At 37.1% G+C, this 20,842-nt stretch overlaps 5 protein-coding genes across 5 annotated transcripts in view; all 5 read left to right on the top strand.

Moving 5' to 3' along the window:
• Window positions 1-840, top strand: part of LOC137659248 (uncharacterized) — an 8,920-nt gene extending 8,080 nt beyond the window's left edge. The window contains exon 3 of the mRNA XM_068394280.1: window positions 796-840. Within this exon, the coding sequence (XP_068250381.1) occupies window positions 796-840 (45 nt within the window). The remainder of the gene's footprint in view (window positions 1-795) is intronic.
• Window positions 841-911: 71 nt separating this feature from the next.
• Window positions 912-2,100, top strand: LOC137658326 (cuticle protein AMP4-like). Its single transcript, XM_068392997.1, has 3 exons — window positions 912-943; window positions 1,273-1,478; window positions 1,787-2,100. The coding sequence occupies exons 1-3, from the start codon at window positions 932-934 to the stop codon at window positions 1,974-1,976; spliced, it is 408 nt and encodes a 135-aa protein (XP_068249098.1). The 5' UTR covers window positions 912-931; the 3' UTR covers window positions 1,977-2,100.
• A 3,990-nt stretch (window positions 2,101-6,090) lies between these two features.
• Window positions 6,091-7,387, top strand: LOC137658325 (cuticle protein AMP4-like). The gene is made up of 3 exons (XM_068392996.1): window positions 6,091-6,192; window positions 6,437-6,642; window positions 7,083-7,387. Exons 1-3 carry the CDS (start codon window positions 6,181-6,183, stop codon window positions 7,270-7,272), a joined length of 408 nt encoding a protein of 135 aa, XP_068249097.1. The 5' UTR covers window positions 6,091-6,180; the 3' UTR covers window positions 7,273-7,387.
• Window positions 7,388-12,384: 4,997 nt separating this feature from the next.
• LOC137658324 (cuticle protein AMP4-like) lies at window positions 12,385-13,563 on the top strand. Its single transcript, XM_068392995.1, has 3 exons — window positions 12,385-12,438; window positions 12,665-12,870; window positions 13,311-13,563. The coding sequence occupies exons 1-3, from the start codon at window positions 12,427-12,429 to the stop codon at window positions 13,498-13,500; spliced, it is 408 nt and encodes a 135-aa protein (XP_068249096.1). The 5' UTR covers window positions 12,385-12,426; the 3' UTR covers window positions 13,501-13,563.
• Window positions 13,564-18,395: 4,832 nt separating this feature from the next.
• Window positions 18,396-19,679, top strand: LOC137658323 (cuticle protein AMP4-like). Its single transcript, XM_068392993.1, has 3 exons — window positions 18,396-18,497; window positions 18,732-18,937; window positions 19,375-19,679. The coding sequence occupies exons 1-3, from the start codon at window positions 18,486-18,488 to the stop codon at window positions 19,562-19,564; spliced, it is 408 nt and encodes a 135-aa protein (XP_068249094.1). The 5' UTR covers window positions 18,396-18,485; the 3' UTR covers window positions 19,565-19,679.
• The last annotated feature ends 1,163 nt before the right edge of the window (window positions 19,680-20,842 follow it).

Genomic DNA, 20,842 nt, shown 5'->3' with positions numbered 1-20,842 from the left:
ACTACCAGGTACATAATCTAAGGAGTTTCAAACTGGGGTTGGGACAGAGATTCACTTTAAAGTTTTAAAGGTCGCTCATGAATGGCAGAGGCAAGGGACAAGGAGAGTTCCCTAGAATCTAACCATATAGGCATATGCTCAGCGCCTAAGCCCATTCTCCATGAAACTAGGACCAGGGAGGACCAGGCAATGGCTACTGATGACTCAGCACGTAGACCTATAGGCTACCTAAAACCCCATCTTTAGCTCTCAAGGATGGTTATGTTGCGGGCACTACAAGAAACTATCGAGTCTGAGTGGCACTCGATCTCCCGTCCTGTAGGCCACCGTAACCCCATGGGCTGTCATTCTGAGGTTCACAAACCTAGAGATTCTAAACCCACTAGGATCTAAAACTAAAAATCGTAAAATCCCGAGGTTTTCAACGTGTTCTTCACAAACCCCCAAACCTGGGGTTCGCAAGTCCTCTGGGTTTATAAACCTGTCATGGGAAAATCCCGTAAATTACTGATAAAATAAGGTTAGGTGTTATGCAAACAAATAAAAGACCTTAGCATGTGAGGCTGTGCGTGTGTTTGTGTTTTCATTCAAAGTTTTACATTCATTCATTTCTGATACCTTCTTTATATATCTATTGATTTTCCAATATTTCATTCTTCATTATTTTTTGTATATTTTAAGAGGTCGGTATGACCTAATGTCACTTGCGAGCATCAAAAGCTACAAAATACGAAGCAGTAACTTCATTTTCCTCGAATCATCCTTCATCATGGATATATTTCTCATCATTTTTAGTTATTCGAGAAAGGTGACCTCTCGTCGAGGTCAAATTGTCCGTGACCTCCGAAATCCCTCTTACTGGCCCGGTCTATATAAAAGGGTATTGGGCGTTGTGTGATCATAGTCCGGTCCCGACTTCCTACGACTCAAGATGATGAAGATCGTAAGTTTGGTCCGATTTGTTTTTGCTTTGGATCTGCTTCTTCTTCGCTAAGAATCTCTAGACGTCAGAGCTTTTGGTTTTGAAGAGATGACAGTTTATGTCTTATATGCTATCAATCTCCTCGTGAGATATTTCTATCATTCTTTTTCTATAAATCCAAGAAACTATAACATTTTCTTTTGATGAACAAGAAACTTTAGGGCAATTTTTGTCCAATTTTTATATAAATAGATGCTTAAATATCACCGGGTACATAACTTCGTGGATACGATTTCTCACGCTGTCCATCTCCTCTGGGATCCCTTACCCTTCTTCTTCTACTCCTTCAGGCCGTTGTCCTCGCCCTGGTGGCCGTATCCTTTGCTGACAAGCTGCCCTTAACCAACCCTCCTGTAGCCATCCTCAGGAGCAACCAGGTCAACCCAGACGCCCTCGGCGCCCACAGCTCCGACTTCGAGGGAGAGAATGGCATCGTCTTCCAGTTCTCTGGATCAGAGGGCGTCGCTGGAGGATCCAACATGATCGGATCTTACAGGTAAATCATATGACTTTCTTGCTTCCAAGTTCACCTAGTCTTGCACCTCTTTTTGGAGTTTATAATCTACTTCAAGTCAAGTTTTCTTTGAAAGTTGGTTACTTGGAGATTCGTTGTAAGTTACTTGTAATAAAGTCCTGCTTACAATATGAAATTTATTGGTCTATTCAGACTTGAGTGCTAACTTGAAAGTCAAGTCCTATGAAGTTATTCTTTATACTACAGTTCCAACTTAAAAGTCGAGTTCTAGTTCCCGAAGTCAGGAATACGTCTCTTGTAAACAAACCCTCCTCTTCTTCTTCTTGCAGTTACCCACAGGAAGACGGATCTCTGGCCACAGTCTCCTTCGTCGCCAACGAGAACGGATACCAGCCCCAGTCCGACCTCCTGCCAGTGGCCCCAGCCTTCCCCCACCCTATCCCACAGTTCGTCCTCGACCAGATCGAGTTCGCCCGTCTCGAGGACGAGCGTAAGGCTCGCGAAGGAACCAAGGCCTAAGATTTCATAAGAATTTTGAGGCATTGCGTCTCATGGCCAACTCGAACGAAGGTTTTATTCAAATGTACTGTACTATTTATGTATTTAATAAGTGCTATGTTTGTAAATAAATTATGAGAAGATTTTTATAATTTTATTACAAAATATATTCCAATCTATTTATGAAAAATTAATGTAGTTTCACACATGGTTCTCAAAAGTATCAGAATTAAATACTCATGGTTTAAAGTAGGTAAAAAAAAAAAAAGCCGTACATTTTCGCTAAAAATTAATCTAATAAAGCATTGTTGGTATCTTGTGAAAAGCTAAGAAGCCGAAAGCTTCGTTGTAGATTAATCCTGAATGAAAATTGCAAAACATAAGGAATTGAAAAGAGAAGGATTGAAAAGTTTCAAGGCCGTCCTCTCGACCCTTGAAAAGGGAAAGCTCTTTAGATGTGGTAGTTGAATAATTGTTATATGGCTCAGCAAAGGAAGATAATTAGTAAGAATATAATATAATTATTACTAGCTAAGCTACAACCCTAATTGGAAAAGCAGGGTGCTATTAGCGATATAAGGGATCTAACGTGGAAAATAGCCCATTAAGCAAAGGAAAAAAAAGAAACAGATTAGTGTGCATGTGTGTAGCCTCAGGTAAGAGAACTCTACTCCAAGACAGTGGAAGATCATGGTACAGAGTCTATGGCATTACCCAAGACTAGAGAACAGTGGTTTGATTTTGGAGTGTGCGTCTCCTAGAAGGGTTGCTTGCCAAAGCTAAAGAATCTCTTCGACCCTTACCAAGAGGAAAGCGGCTACTAAACAGTTTCAGTGCAGTAGTTAACCCTTTGAGGTAAGGGGAATGTTTTGGTATCTCGGTGCTAACTTATATCAGAAAAAAAAAAAAACGGGAAATGTGATGTTGGTGTTAACCTTTCAAGGATTGAGTCCCATCATGAAATAAAACAAAAGAAGATTGAAAAATATTGTTGATATTTGAAGCAGTGATGAATAAGAGTAATATAAATCTTGAGTGACTTTGAAGAAGGAATGGTCAACTTAATTCTATAAGCTGACGTCACAACTGCAATGATCATTAGTATAAGAAACACATGATTTCATATTACAGTTTGGCCATAAAGCATTTAAGTAAATCATGTACTAATACGTATCTTCCATTTCTTTTATCCATGAAGTTATGATTAATTCTTATTGAAATTTCCCATTTCTTACAGACTAATAAAAAATCACCCTTTCATTTAAAAGAAACTGGAAAGAGGATAATTACCTTATCCATCTGGGTACTCAGAAAGGAAACTATCTGAGAAATTGATGCAGACAAGATGTTTATGGCAAAGTTAAAACTCCTTTGAGGGATAAGGGTCATCTTTGCCGAGAACTGAGCAAGAATGGTGGTTACTATATTCTACTGGGAACTTTGCAATGAAATTATCTTCAAAATTAGTTAAAGGAAAACTTAGCATTTTGGGCGAATGATTCCCCGTGGAGAAACTTGATTGAAGCTGATGGCTTCTTATAAGGAAAAGGTTGAATCGCCCCACAGAAAACAAAAGTTGGTTTTGAATGATTAAAAAGCAGATTATTGTTATTATTATTATTATTATTATTATTATTATTATTATTATTATTATTATTATTATTATTATTTCTAGCCAAGCTACAACCCTTGTTGGAAAAGCAGGATGCTATAAGCCCAAGGGCTCCAACAGGGAAAATAGCTCTACTTTCATGGATACCTCAGAGGAGCCCTGATTGTATATCCATAATTGCTTGACTGGTACTGCACACTACACTAAAAAGTAGGGGTCTGGTGCGAGCGGCGATGGGTTACAAGGGGTAACTAAGTTATGACATTGACTGTGCTTTATGGGAAAAATACTACTACTACTAGTAGTAGTAGTAGTAGTAGTAGTAGTAGTAGTAGTAGTAGAAATATAGTTCTGTAGTTCTGTCACCCTGTGTCATAATATAAATATACTCATATACCAATACATTTAAACAAGCACGTGCACACATAAATAGATTTGAATATATATATGTATATATATATATATATATATGTGTGTGTGTGTGTGTATATATATATAAATATATATGTATATATACATATATATGTATATATATATGTATACACATTTATATTTATATATGTATATACTTATATATACATAAATGTATATATACAGTATATATATATATATATATATATATATATATATATATATACATTTGTATATGTATATATTTATATATACATAAATGTGTGTAAATATATATATATATATATATATATATATATATATATATATATACGTGTGTGTATATATACATATATATATACACATTTATGTATATATAAATATATACATATACAAATGTATATACAGTATATATATATATATATATATATATATATATATACATTTATGTATGTATAAATATATACATATACAAATGCAAATGTGTATACATATATATATATATATATATATATATATATATATATATATATATATATATGTATATATATATATATATGTATACATTTATGTATATATAGATATGTACAAATGTGTGTATATATACATATATATATATATATATATATATATATATATATATATATATATATATATATATACATACATTCATATATATGCATATATATATATATATATATATATATAAATTATATGTATATATTCAGTATATGTATATAAACATATATATGTGTGTTTCTTCAAAAAGGCCCATAAAAGAAGCAGGAAATGGAAAAAAGGGACTTTATTTCGACCAATAAGTTCGATTACAGTTAGAAGTTATACTATATATATATATATATATATATATATATATATATATATATATATATATACTGTATATATACACATATATATAGATATATATGTGTGTATATATATACAGTATATGTATATATATATATATATATATATATATATATATATATATATATATATACTGTATATGAATGTATATGTGGGTGTGTGTAAATATCAACCCGAAATTGGATTTAATATGGAATTCTACCTTTGAGAATAGACATCCACTGAAACTTCTTTCAACATAAAGGCTTCTGACTGGACAAGAACTCAATCAATCCTTTGCCTCCGAGTCGAAATATTCCTGAGCTGCAGACTTTACCAATGAGCCATAAAGAGAGATAAAAGTTCATTCCAAGTCCTGTACATATTCCTGTCGAATTCAAGAATTTGTGATCTTGGAATCAACTCATCTCCACTGTGATGTTATTATTATTATTATTATTATTATTATTATTATTATTATTATTATTATTATTATGACTAGATAAACTATAACCCTAGTTGGAAAATAAAGATGCTATAAGCTGATTAAGGAGTTTGCAACAAATGGCTATTTATGATAATCATTTATCTTCTAACACACCTGAAGTCTTTGTTCTGAGAAAATTTTCAGTGGATATAAATATTTCCAAGTTTAGAAATTAATATTAAATACCGTTTGTTGTTGATATTTACATCTATTAAAGTTACACATGTTAATAAAAAATATCATATATTGTGTATATATTCATATATATGTATGTATTTATGTATATATATATGTATATATATGTATAAAAACATATATATTGTCTGTATATATATATATATATATATATATATATATAAATATAAAAATACATACCATATATTGTGTGCATATATATATATATATATATATATATATATATATATATATATATATATATATATACAGTATATATATAAATATAAATATATATACATATATAAATATATATATACATATATATATATATATATATTATACACATTATACATATATATATATATACAGTATATATATATACGTACACACACACACATATATATATATATATATATATATATATATATATATATATATATATATATATATATATATATGTATGTATATAACCTTTATCTACATCTATATGCATATAATGCATTGTATAGTTTCGATTCAAGATCTGGCCAAACTATTGTCAAACTAGTTTAACCCGACGACAAAAGTCCAGACACATTTAGGGGCGTTGGAGGTCACTTGGAATCCCTCTCTTGACGCCTGACCTCGACTGACCTCCTCCCTGGCCCGGGTATAAAAGGGTCCTGAACCTCAGATCCTCACCTCAGTCCGTCCCTGACTTCCAACCACTCAACATGATGAAGATCGTAAGTTAGATCCGTCACTTTCTTGTTGTTGTTGTTGTTGTTGTTGTTGCTGTTGTTCTTTGCTAAAAATCTCAAGACTCGAGAACAGTCATTTTTGATGGAAGAGAAACTGGCATATTTTCTTCTTATTCTATTTCTTATACAAACTGAGATTTCGCAGTTTTAAGATTCAACAATTGTTAGATACGATTTCTTATGCTGTCCATCTCCTCTGTGATCACTTATCCTTCTTCTACTCCTTCAGGCCATTGTCCTCGCCCTGGTGGCCGTATCCTTTGCTGACAAGCTGCCCTTGACCAACCCTCCTGTAGCCATCCTTAGGAGCAACCAGGTCAACCCAGACGCCCTCGGCGCCCACAGCTCCGACTTCGAGGGCGAGAATGGCATCGTCTTCCAGTTCTCTGGATCAGAGGGCGTCGCTGGAGGATCCAACATGATCGGATCTTACAGGTAAATATTTCTATTAGGAAAATTAAGTTTCTGACTCAATAGTTCTCATGTTATTCTTTTTTAACATATATTGTGACTTAAAACCAAGTTCTGGGCTAAAAAGAAAGTCCTGTGTTATTTCATTTAGGCTCTAGAAAGTCTTACATGGGTACGTTTGAAATTTAAATATAACTTGAAATGAAATATTTACTTCAGAAATCGATATATTGAAACTTCTTGGTTAACTTAAACGCAATTTGGTGACCAAAAAAGTCTCATTTTTTCCTCGTGGACTTAAATGAAAACTTTGGTGATGCCCCCAACTCAATAAGCTCATTACTGATGTACATAAATCCCAGAAACAACTTAGAATTAAGTTCCAAGTTGGATTCTAACTTTGATTTTTTGTCTCGATTTGCCAATGCTGATGTAAACAAACCCTCCTCTTCTTTCTCTTGCAGTTACCCACAGGAAGACGGATCTCTGGCCACAGTCTCCTTCGTCGCCAACGAGAACGGATACCAGCCCCAGTCCGACCTCCTGCCAGTGGCTCCAGCCTTCCCCCACCCCATCCCACAGTTCGTTCTCGACCAGATCGAGTTCGCCCGTCTCGAGGACGAGCGTAAGGCTCGCGAAGGAACCAAGGCCTAGAGGAAAATTTATTTTAAGTGCGACCGTAACCGAACGACACATTTGTTAATGTGTACTTTGTATACGTCATATTTATTGATGTAATCTCTATTTATGAATAAATACAATACTTTTATCTTGATTTTACTGAAATTCCTTTTCGGTATATTAGTGGTTTTCCTTTGAAAACTTGTTTTTCATTTTTAATATTCTGCCAAGACTTTCTGAAGTGAGTCCAAAAGTCTCCTGTTTAACAGAAATAGGGGAGAGTCCAGACAAGACTTGGAATGTTGGCTGGTTCTCCTCCACTGACACCTCCACCAGAGCTCCTGTTATTCATGGATGCATCAAAGGAAAATTGATATGCCCATCATATGGCATCAGGACGATGGTCCGACCAAAATCGTCGGTGCTATATCAACATGTTGGAACTTCGAGCAGCTCCTCTTGCACTCCAGCATTTTTTCCCTCTTAAATGGTTCCTCGGTTGTGTTGATGAGCGACAACACCACCGTAGTAGCATATGTAAACAAACAAGGAGTTACTGTGCCACTACAGCTTTTTCAGCTAGCAATAGAGATCCATGGGTATTTATGGGCTAGGCATGTGAGCTCTTGTTCAGGCTAGCAGAGGTCCACTCTGACCAATGCTGCATATGCTCTCTGGGATGCAGCAGCAGCTACTTCCTTAGGGTTACGTGACTTGGGTAAATCTTTAATAGCTTCTACTTTACTGGGGCACGGTTGGTTACCTTCTGGGGTTATTATGTGACCTAAAAATTGGACCTGTTTACAGAAAAATTTGCACTTTGACAAATTCATTTTCATACTATTATGTCGCAATGCTTCTAAAACTTTACGAATATTATTATTATATTCTTTAGCCGTTTTCCCTCTAATTATGATATCATCTAAATAAACAAGAACATTATAGCAAATTAAGGGAGACAAAACTGCCATCATTTGTTCAGAGAAATGACTTGGAGCATTTTTAACACCGAAAGGAAGAAAATTAAACTGAAATAGTTGATCGTTAGCTATAAATGCCGTTTTACATTTACTGTCCTCCTGTATGGATATTTGATAGTATCCAGACTTTAAATCAATAGTTGTAAAATATTTACTATCCCGTACCTTCTCAAGTAATTCTTCGATCGAGGGCAATGGAAATGCATTATCCTTAGTGACTGCATTGAACTTCCTATAATCAACACACAATCTTACTGAGACATCCTTTCTCCTAACAGCTACAATTAGAGAAGCCCAGGGGGATTCGCTCTCCTCGATTATCCATTGTTCCCTTAATTTATTAATTTCCCTTTCTATCTCTCCCTGGGAATGAACGGGTACCTTATAAGGCCTTGACCTGATCGGCTCCACCTGCCCAGTTTCAATGCTAAAGGGAAATCGATCAATCCTCCCAGATGGCTCTTCTCCAATTGCAATTACATCGGAATATTTATTGTGTCACAAACTACAGGTTGATATTTTGGCGGACATAATTTTCGAGCTTGCATAGTCAAATTCTGAGTGCGTTCGTCAGTGCGGGCTGGAGTTGTGGCTCCCAAGATCCCATTATTAACAATTTCACATGACTCTAATTCACACACAAAATCACTTCCTAACACAACTCTTTTATTTGACAAATTAACTATCGTTATATCAGCTCTGTTCTCTATTATTTCTGACAAGCCCTCTAAGACTGTGTACCCAATTGTCATGGGGTTTAACAACGACCTTGGTTCCTTCCGGAAGAGGCTGACACGGGGTCACTGATATGCTCGTAAGTGTCGGGGGGGGGGTTAATACTTTTCCTCTTTAAGGTACAGCTGCTACCTAACTTAATTGTCCTTCCTTTCCCTCACAAGGACTTACTCTCTCATTACCCTCTATCAGCAAAATGCAACCTCCTGCTTTTACTGTTATTGTATCTTTTTCCCCAAAAATGCATATTTGATTACTACTGATAAAATCTAACCCTAATATAGCCTCGATTCCTGAAATTCCCAAGGTGGGCAAGACAAAAAAATCATGTGTAAACTTCACCAATCCCACTTTAAAGTTGAAGATCGTTGTATGGCTTGCATGTAGTTTATTTCCTCCTGCCGCGTCGAGGATGATGAATGCCGCGTACTGTAGTGGGTTTGAGGAGAATCTTTTTTCAATCAGCGAAATGCTGGCTCCTATGTTGATCAGCGCTCGAATGGACTTATCTGGTAGGTCAATCCTAACTGTTAATATTCCTAGCCGCCCATTAGGGTATATAGGGTAGTGACCTCGCTTGCAATGCCACTGCCTCCTGCTCCTGTCCCTAGTGCTGCGGGGGTGAGGTTGGGGGTACCGATGGAGGTCCCAGTGCCTGCTCTACCAAGTCCGTCGGAGTCACTCTCACCATTGCCTCGGCTGCTGCTTCTGATGTTATGCCGGGGGGGGGGGGGGCATCGGTCTCCCTCGTCTCCCCCTTGCTCTGTTTCCTTTTCCTCTGATGTTGGGTGGAGGATGGTGTGTGTGTGCCGCAGCCCGGCCGCCCTCAGCGTTTTTTGCTGGGCACTCTCGAGATAGGTGACAGTAGGCCTGACAAGTGTAACAGAGGGGGGATCCTTGGGTGGGGCACTCCACTCGTCAGTGCCCCTCTCCCTCACACTGCCAAAATCTGAAGACTCTTCTCACTTGCTGACTAAGTTCTCCCCTCTCCCACTTTGGGGGTTGTTGAGTGCCTCTCATGGCTGTCACTTTCTCGGAATCAGGGCAGTTATTCTCAGTCATTTTTTCTTTTGGCAAACTGTCTAGAATGTTTTGTATCGCCATCACTACGTCTGCTAATGAATGATTGCCATCGAACAAATAACCACATAAATACGGGTTCACTAATCTGCGAATATGTTTACGGGCAATTGCTTTTTTATGACCTTCTGGGAAATTGGCACTCCGGTTAGCAAACGAATCACAATCCCGAAAAATGCGAGTTGCAAAACTAAGAACGGATTCACCTTCCCGAATTTTGGGCTTATAATTTTCTTTTATGTCCCATTTTCTCGCATCGGGTAAGGCATATTTCTCAATTGAACGTCATTTTATTTCAGTATAACTTGTTAAACTGTCTTGTGGCCAACACATTACCTCTATTGCTGGAGCATCTTTCATCGACCTAATTACATGAATTGCTTTTCCTCTTTCAGAGCAAAGTCTCTCAAAAACATTACGATCGATTGAAACCCTTGGTTTGGCCGCTGATCATCAAAAGGCCTAACACTTGCCTGGAGTTCTGGCAACTTTCGAATTACGATGTTTTGCGTATATTCACTCGGCTGTGCATGTGTACTTCCATTTGTGTGCCTTTGAACTTCGTTCATGTACGTTGGATATGCTGTGGTTGCGCGCCACTTCTTTCCTCGTTCAACCAAGAATCTGTTCATTAATTCTGCTAGCTTGTCTAACTTATTTTCTAAGTCCTCCGTTCGTAGATCTCATTTATATTTTTCATCAACATCACTATAACCAACTTCTTCGTTTTCATCTCCCGTAGTAGCAGTGTCTGCTATGTTAGTTTTTGCGCATCTTGAACTTTTATTTTACCGGCTTAAAGAACAACTTCGCTCACAGCATACACACACAGACGTATTTGCACACCTGATACGAATGTGTCCCATATCCACGGATAACGAGACATCGGAACATGGGTTTTTTCACTTTATTTGAAAAAGGTTCTTGAATTCTGGTCAGTACCTTGTCTACTGATCACTCGAATAGCACTGACTAACCCTCTGCAAGTAAGAGGCAATGTTGCTCCATAAACATACTGAATTGTTAGGTTTTGTGGAATTCTCCTCTGTGATGGAAATTTACTGTAAAACACATCACCTTATAATTCTAGGGACACGTCACTTATAACAGAATTCAGTGATCGCGCCCTCCAATTTATGACACTCATAATACTCTTAAAAACTTCATTAAACTCACCATATAAAACACATATTTTGCATACAAGGATTAGGACATATATATTCCCAAGGTTAGAAATTAATACTAAATGACATTTTTTGTTGGTATTTACATTGATTAAAGTTACGTGTGTTGATAAGAAATATCATTTATTGTGTGTATATAGATACATATATATATATATATATATATATATATATATATATATATATATATATATCTATGTATATATATATTTATGTATATATATATATATATATATATATACATATATATATGTATATATATATATATATATATATATGGTAGCGATCCAAAAGAGCTAGGTCCAAAAGAGCTAGGCCTAAAAGAGCTAGTACAATTGAGCTAGTTTGACAAAATAGCTAGTTTTATAATAGCTAGTACCAAAATTGCTATTGTGACAAAATAGCTAGTAGTACATTTGAGCTGGTTCAAAAAGAGCTTTTAACCAAAATAACTAGTTTTGAGAAAATGTATTGTTGCTAAAGCTGTGTGTATGTGTGTGTGTGTGTGTGTGTGTGTGTGTTTATATTGATTATTTACAGCAGAACAGATTTTAATCAATATTAATATAAAACTTTATTACATAAAACTAGCTTTTTTGGACCTAGCTATAATGTCGCATACTCATATGTATATATAAATATATATATATATAAATATATATATATATATATATATATATGTATATATATATATATATATATATATATATAAACATATACAATGTATATGTATATATATACATATCATATATATATATATATATATATATATATATATATATATATAAACATATACAATGTATATGTATATATATACATATCATATATATATATATATATATATATATATGTGTGTATCTATGTATGTATGTATTATGTATGTATATATGTATGGATACAGATGATTATTTACTTAAATATATATACATAAATATACATGCATATATATACATATGTATATATAACCTTTATATACATCTATATGCATATAATGCATTGTATAGTTTCGATTCAAGATGTGGTCAAACTATGGTCAAACTGGTTTAACCAGACGACAAAAGTCCAGACACATTTAGGGGCATTGGAGGTCACCTGGAATCCCTCTCTTGACGCCTGACCTCGACTGACCTCCTCCATGGCCCGGGTATAAAAGGGTGCTGAACCTCAGCTCCTCACCTCAGTCCGTCCCTGACTTCCAACCACTCAACATGATGAAGATCGTAAGTTAGATCCGTCACTTTCTTGTTGTTGTTGTTCTTTGCTAAGAATCTCAAGACTCGAGAACAGTCATTTTTGATGGAGGAGAAACTGGGAGATTTTCCTCTTTTTCTTTTTCTTATACAAACTGAGATTTCGCAGTTTTAAGATTCAACAATTCTTAGATACAATTTCTTATGCTGTCCATCTCTTCTGTGATCACTTATCTCTCTTCTTCTACTCCTTCAGGCCATTGTCCTAGCCCTGGTGGCCGTATCCTTTGCTGACAAGCTGCCCTTGACCAACCCTCCTGTAGCCATCCTTAGGAGCAACCAGGTCAACCCAGACGCCCTTGGCGCCCACAGCTCCGACTTCGAGGGGGAGAATGGCATCGTCTTCCAGTTCTCTGGATCAGAGGGCGTCGCTGGAGGATCCAACATGATCGGATCTTACAGGTAAATATTCCTATTTGGAAAATTAAGTTTCTGACTCAATAGTTCTCATGTTATTCTTTTTTAACATATATTGTGACTTAAAACCAAGTTCTGGGCTAAAAAGAAAGTCCTGTATTATTTCATTTAGGCTCTAGAAAGTCTTACATGGGTACGTTTGAAATTTAAATATAATTTGAAATGAAATATTTACTTCAGAAATAGATATATTGAAACTTCTTGGTTAACTTAAACGCAAGTTTGGTGACCAAAAAGTCTCATTTTTTCCTCGTGGACTTAAATGAAAACTTTGGTGATGCCCCCAACTCAATAAGCTCATTACTGATGTACATAAATCCCAGAAACAACTTAGAATTAAGTTCCAAGTTGGATTCTAACTTTGATTTTTTGTCTCGATTTGCCAATGCTGATGTAAACAAACCCTCCTCTTCTTTCTCTTGCAGTTACCCACAGGAAGACGGATCTCTGGCCACAGTCTCCTTCGTCGCCAACGAGAACGGATACCAGCCCCAGTCCGACCTCCTGCCAGTGGCTCCAGCCTTCCCCCACCCCATCCCACAGTTCGTCCTCGACCAGATCGAGTTCGCCCGTCTCGAGGACGAGCGTAAGGCTCGCGAAAGAACCAAGGCCTAGAGGAAAATTTATTTTAAGTGCGACCGTAACCGAACGACACATTTGTTAATGTGTACTTTGTATACGTCATATTTATTGATGTAATCTCTATTTATAAATAAATACAATACTTTTATCTTGTTTTTACTGAAATTCCTTTTAGGTATATTAGTGGTTTTCCTTTGAAAACTTGTTTTTCATCTTTAATATTCTGCCAAGACTTTCTGAAGAGTCCAAAGAGTCTCCTGTTTAACAGAAATAGGGGAGAGTCCAGACAAGACCTGGAATGTTGGCTGGATGAGAACCTTCTAAGAGGTTCTCCTCCACTGACACCTCCACCAGAGCTCCTGTTATTCATGGATGCATCAAAGGAAAATTGAGATGCCCATCATATGGCATCAGGACGATGGTCCGAACAAAGGCGTCTGTGCTATATCAACGTGTTGGAACTTTGAGCAGCTCCTCTTGCACTCACAGTATTTTTCCCTCTTTTAAGTAGTTACTCGTTTGTGTCGATGAGAGACAACACCACTGTAGTAGCATAAGTAAACAAACCGGGAGGTACAGTCCCACTGCAGCTTTTCCAGCTAGCAATAGAGATCCATGGGTATTTCTGGGCTAGACATGTGAGCTCTTGTTCAAGCTAGCAGAGGTCCACTCTGACCAATGCTGCTTATGCTCTCGGGGATGCAGCTGTAGCTACTTCCTTAGGGGTATGTTGCCTGGGTAAATCTTTAATAGCTTCTACTTTACTGGGGCAGGGTTGGTTACCTTCTGGGGTTACTATGTGACCTAAAAATTTGACCTGTTTACAGAAAAATTTGCACTTTGACAAATTTATTTTCATACTATTACGTCGCAATGCTTCTAAAACTTTACGAAAATTGTTATTATATTCTTTAGCCGTTTTCCCCGTAATTATGATATCATCTAAATAAACAAGAACATTGTGGCAAATTAAGGGAGACAAAACTGCCATTATTTGTCCAGAGAAATGACTTGGAGCTTTTTTAACACCGAAAGGAAGAAAATTAAACTGAAATAGTTGATCGTTAGCTATAAATGCCGTTTTACATTTACTGTCTTCCTGAATGGATATTTGATAGTATCCAGACTTTAAATCAATAGTTGTAAAATATTTACTATCCCGTACCTTCTCAAGTAATTCTTCGATCAAGGGCAGTGGAAATGCATTATCCTTAGTGACTGCATTCAACTTCCTATAATCTTACTGAGCCATCCTTTTTCCTAACAGCTACAATTGGAGAAGCCCAGGGGGATTCTCTCTCCTTGATTATCCATTGTTCCCTTAATTTATTAATTTCCCTTTCTATCTCTCCCTGGAAATGAATGGGTACCTTATAAGGCCTTGACCTGATCGGCTCCACCTGCCCAGTTTCAATGCTAAAGGGAAATGGATCAATCCTCTCGGGTGGCTCTTCTCCAATTGCAATTACATCGGAATATTTATTGTGTCACAAACTACAGTTTGATATTTTGGCGGACATAATTTTCGAGCTTGCATAGTCAAATTCTGAGTGCGTTCGTCAGTGCGGGCTGGAGTTGTGGCTCCCAAGATCCCATTATTAACAATTTCACATGACTAATTCACACACAAAATCACTTCCTAACACAACTCTTTTATTTGACAAATTAACTATCGTTATATCAGCTCTGTTCTCTTTTATTTCTGACAAGCCCTCTAAGACTATGTGTGCCCAATTGTCATGGGGTTTAACAACGACCTTGGTTCCTTCCGGAAGAGGCTGACACGGGGGGGGGGGGGGAATACTTTTCCTCTTTAAGGTACAGCTGCTACCTAACTTAATTGTCCTTCCTTTCCTGCACAAGCACTTACTCTCTCATTACCCTCTATCAGCAAAATGCAACCTCTTGCTTTTACTGTTATTGTATCTTTTTCCCCCAAAATGCATATTTGATTACTACTGATAAAATCTAACCCTAATATAGCCTCGATTCCTGAAATTCCCAAGGTGGGCAAGACAAAAAAAATCATGTGTAAACTTCACCGATCCCACTTTAAAGTTGAAGATCGTTGTATGGCTTGCATGTAGTTTATTTCCTCCTGCCGCGTCGAGGATGATGAATGCCTCTTACTGTAGTGGGTTTGAGGAGAATCTTTTTTCAATCAGCGAAATGCTGGCTCCTATGTTGTTCAGCGCTCGAATGGACTTATCTGGTAGGTCAATCCTAACTGTTAATATTCCTAGCCGCCCATTAGGGTATATGGGGTAGTGACCTCGCTTGCAATGCCACTGCCTCCTGCTCCTGTCCCTAGTGCTGCGGGGTTGAGGTGGGGGTACCGATGGAGGTCCCAGTGCCTGCTCTACCAAGTCTGTCGGAGTCACTCTCACCATTGCCTCGGCTGCTGCTTCTGATGTTATGCAAGGGGGGGGGGGGGGCATCGGTCTCCCTCGTCTCCCCCTTCCTCTGTTTCCTTTTCCTCGGATGTTGGGTGGGGGATGGTGTGTGTGTGTGCCGCAGCCCGCCCGCCCTCAGCGTTTTTTGCTGGGCACTCTCGAGATAGGTGACAGTAGGCCTGACAAGTGTAACAGTGGGGGAATCCTTGGGTGGGGCACTCCACTCGTCAGTGCCCCTCTCCCTCACACTGCCAAAATCTGAAGACTCTTCTCACCTGCTGACAAAGTTCTCTCATGGCTGCCACTTTCTCGGAATCAGGGCAGTTATTCTCAGTCATTTTTTCTTTTGGCAAACTGTCTAGAATGTTTTGTATCGCCATCACTACGTCTGCTAATGAATGATTGTCATCGAACAAATAACCACATAAATACGGGTTCACTAATCTGCGAATATGTTTACGGGCAATTGCTTTTTTATGACCTGGGAAATTGGCACTCCGGTTAGCAAACGAATCACAATCCCGAAAAATGCGAGTTGCAAAACTAAGAACGGATTCACCTTCCCGAATTTTGGGTTTATAATTTTCTTTTATGTCCCATTTTCTCGCATCGGGTAAGGCATATTTCTCAATTGAACGTCATTTTATTTCAGTATAACTTGTTAAACTGTCTTGTGGCCAACACATTACCTGCATTGCTGGAGCATCTTTCAGCAACCTAATTACATGAATTGCTTTTTCTCTTTCAGAGCAAAGTCTCTCAAAAACATTACGATCGATTGAAACCCTTGGTTTGGCCGCTGATCATCAAAAGGCCTAACACTTGCCTGGAGTTCTGGCAACTTTCGAATTACGATGTTTTGCGTATATTCACTCGGCTGTGCATGTGTACTTCCATTTGTGTGCCTTTGAACTTCGTTCATGTACGTTGGATATGCTGTGGTTGCGCGCCACTTCTCTCCTCGTTCAACCAAGAATCTGTTCATTAATTCTGCTAGCTTGTCTAACTTATTTTCTAAGTCCTCCGTTCGTAGATCTCATTTATATTTTTCATCAACATCACTATAACCAACTTCTTCGTTTTCATCTCCCGTAGTAGGAGTGTCTGCTATGTTAGATTTTGTGCATCTTGAACTTTTATTTTACTGGCTTAAAGAACAACTTCGCTCACAGCATACACAAACAGACGCATTTGCACACCTGATACGAATGTGTCCCATATCCACGGATAACGAGACATCGGAACATGGGTTTTTTTCACTTTATTTGAAAAAGGTTCTTGAATTCAGGTCAGTACCTTGTCTACTGATCACTCGAATAGTACTGACTAACCCTCTGCAAGTAAGATGCAATGTTGCTCCATAAACATACTGAATTGTTAGGTTTTGTGGAATTCTCCTCTGTGATGGAAATTTACTGTAAAACACATCACCTTATAATTCTAGGGACACGTCACTTATAACAGAATTCAGTGATCGCGCCCTTCAATTTATGATACTCATAATACTCTTAAAAACTTCATTAAACTCACCATATAAAACACATATTTTGCATACAAGGATTAGGACATATTTATTCCCAAGGTTAGAAATTAATACTAAATGACATTTTTTGTTGTTATTTACATTGATTAAAGTTACGCGTGTTGATAAAAAATATCATTTATTGTGTGTATATATATATACATATATATATATCTATGTATATATATATTTATGTGTATATATATATGTGTATATATATATATATATATATATATATATATATATATATATATATATATATAGATATGGGAGCGATCCAAAAGAGCTAGGCCTAAAAGAGCCAGTACAATTGAGCTAGTGCGACAAAATAGCTAGTTCTATAATATCTAGTACCAAAATTGCTATTGTGACAAAATAGCTAGTAGTACATTTGAGCTGGTTCAAAAAGAGCTGTTAACCAAAATAACTAGTTTCGAGAAAATGTATTGTTGCTAAAGCTATGTGTGTGTGTGTGTGTGTGTGTGTGTTTATATTGATTATTTACAGCAGAACAGATTTTAATCAATATTAATATAAAACTTTATTACATAAAACTAGCTTTTTTGGACCTAGCTATAATGTCGCATACTCATATATATATATATATATATATATAAATATATATATATATATATATATATATATATATATAGTATATATATATATGTATATATATATATGTATATATATATATATAAACATATACATACATATCATATATATATATATATATATATATATATATATGTATCCATGTATGTATGTATTATGCATGTATATATGTATGGATACAGATGATTATTTACTTAAATATATATACATAAATATACATGCATATATATATACATATGTATATATAACCTTTATCTACATTTATATGCATATAATGCATTGTATAGTTTCGATTCAAGATCTGGTCAAACTATGGTCAAACTGGTTTGACCAGACGACAAAAGTCCAGACACATTTAGGGGCGTTGGAGGTCACTTGGAATCCCTCTCTTGACGCCTGACCTCGACTGACCTCCTCCCTAGCCCGGGTATAAAAGGGTGCTGAACCTCAGCTCCTCACCTCAGTCCGTCCCTGACTTCCAACCAATCAACATGATGAAGATCGTAAGTTAGATCCGTCACTTTCTTGTTGTTGTTGTTGCTGTTGTTCCTTGCTAAGAATCTGAAGACTCGAGAACAGTCATTTTTGATGGAAGAGAAACTGGGACATTTTCTTCTTATTTCATTTCTCATACAAACTGATATTTCGCAGTTTTAAGATTCAACAATTCTAGATACGATTTCGTATGCTGTCCATCTCTTCTGTGATCACTTATCCTTCTTCCTCTACTCCTTCAGGCCGTTGTCCTCGCCCTGGTGGCCGTATCCTTTGCTGACAAGCTGCCCTTAACCAACCCACCTGTAGCCATCCTCAGGAGCAACCAGGTCAACCCAGACGCCCTCGGTGCCCACAGCTCCGACTTCGAGGGGGAGAATGGCATCGTCTTCCAGTTCTCTGGATCAGAGGGCGTCGCTGGAGGATCCAACATGATCGGATCTTACAGGTATATATTCCTATTAGGAAAATCAAGTTTCTGACTCAGTAGTTCTCATGTATTCTTTTTTAACTTATATTGTGACTTAAAACCAAGTTCTGGGCTAAAAACAAAGTCCTGTATTATTTCATTTAGGCTCCAGAAAGTCTTACCTGGATACATTTGAAATTTAAATGTAACTTGAAATTAAATAATCAGTTCATAAATCGATATAATGAAACTTCTTGGTTAACTTAAACGCAAATTTGATGACCAAAAAGTCTCATTTTGTCCTAGTGGACTAATGAAAAGTTTGGTGAGGCCTCCAACTCAAGAAGCTCATCACTGATCTTCATAAATCCCAGAATCAACTTAGAATTAAGTTCCAAGTTGAATTCTAACTTTGATTTTTTGTCTTGATTTGCTAATGCTGATGTAAACAAACCCTCCTCTTCTTTCTCTTGCAGTTACCCACAGGAAGACGGATCTCTGGCCACAGTCTCCTTCGTCGCCAACGAGAACGGATACCAGCCCCAGTCCGACCTCCTGCCAGTGGCTCCAGCCTTCCCCCACCCCATCCCACAGTTCGTCCTCGACCAGATCGAGTTCGCCCGTCTCGAGGACGAGCGTAAGGCTCGCGAAGGAACCAAGGCCTAAAGGAAAATTTGTTTTAAGTGTAACCGTAACCGAACGACACATTTGTTAATGTGTACTTTGTATACGTCATATTTATTGATGTAATCTATATTTATGAATAAATACAATACTTTTATCTTGTTTTTACTGAAATTCCTTTTAGCTATATTAGTGGTTTTCCTTTGAAAACTTGTTTTTCAGTCTTAATATTCTGAGCATTGCTGTAAGTGTTTTCTGCCAAGACTTTCTGAAGTGAGTCCAAAGAGTCTCCTGTTTAACAGAAATAGGGGAGAGGCCAGACAAGACCTGGAATGTTGGCTGGATGAGAAGAACCTTCCAAGAGGTTCTCCTCTTCTGACACCCCCACCACAGCTCCTGTTATTCATGCATACAGCAACGGAAGGTTGAGGAGCAAATCTCCATCAGTGTATGGCATCAGGACGATGGTCCGACCAAAGGCGTCTGTTCTATAGTAAAGTGTTGGAACTTCGGGCGGCTCTTCTTGTACTCCAGCATTTTTCCCTCTTTTAAGTGGTTACTCGGTTGTGTTGATGAGCGACAACACCACCGTAGTAGCATATGTAAACAAACAAGGAGGTACAGTCCCACTGCAGCTTTGGCAGCTAGCAATAGAGATCCATGGGTATTTCTGGGCTAGGCATGTGAGCTCTTGTTCAAGCTAGTAGTGGTCCACTCTGACCAATGCTGCATATGCTCTCGGGGATGCAGTAGCAGCTAGAGGTACTCGCTGTATCCTAAACCATCATAATGAAAAAAAGTAAGTAGGTATGCTCCACTTACCTGTTCTTTAATAGCATTCATATATTTCATCTGTCCTTTCTGTGGTTCTCTCAGTGGTCCTATGGAAAGACTCAAAGATTTAATAAAAAGGTTGTTTGTAAGAAGCAAAACTTCTCTGGTCTGTCAGTAGCCCGCTCTTTCTTTCTTTGTTACCTTTTCTCTAGTCCTTCTCTTCATTTCACTTTTAGATCGATCCTTAATTTGTTTTCAAGATTAGATAATTATAACTCTCCTCATAATCAAATGATTTATCCTACATAATTTGATGTGTTGAAAATGTATCTCACAGGTCTTCTGATCTGATGTGTCCATTTCTTTAGAATAACTGCATATGTTGAATAAAGTTTGAATAAGTTGATAATTCAATCTTTTGCTATTACATACCATGATGTCTGCTACATTAGATTCAATACATTAAATTGAATTACTTTTATTGAATAATGTAATTCTCCATTACCAAAATCATTAATTTTTCTGTGAATTAAGTATTTGATTTTT

The sequence above is a fragment of the Palaemon carinicauda genome, chromosome 19 (genome assembly GCF_036898095.1).
Source record: "Palaemon carinicauda isolate YSFRI2023 chromosome 19, ASM3689809v2, whole genome shotgun sequence".
In the NCBI taxonomy this organism is placed as follows: Eukaryota; Metazoa; Arthropoda; class Malacostraca; order Decapoda; family Palaemonidae; genus Palaemon; species Palaemon carinicauda.
This window is presented reverse-complemented; position numbering and strand designations above follow the sequence as displayed.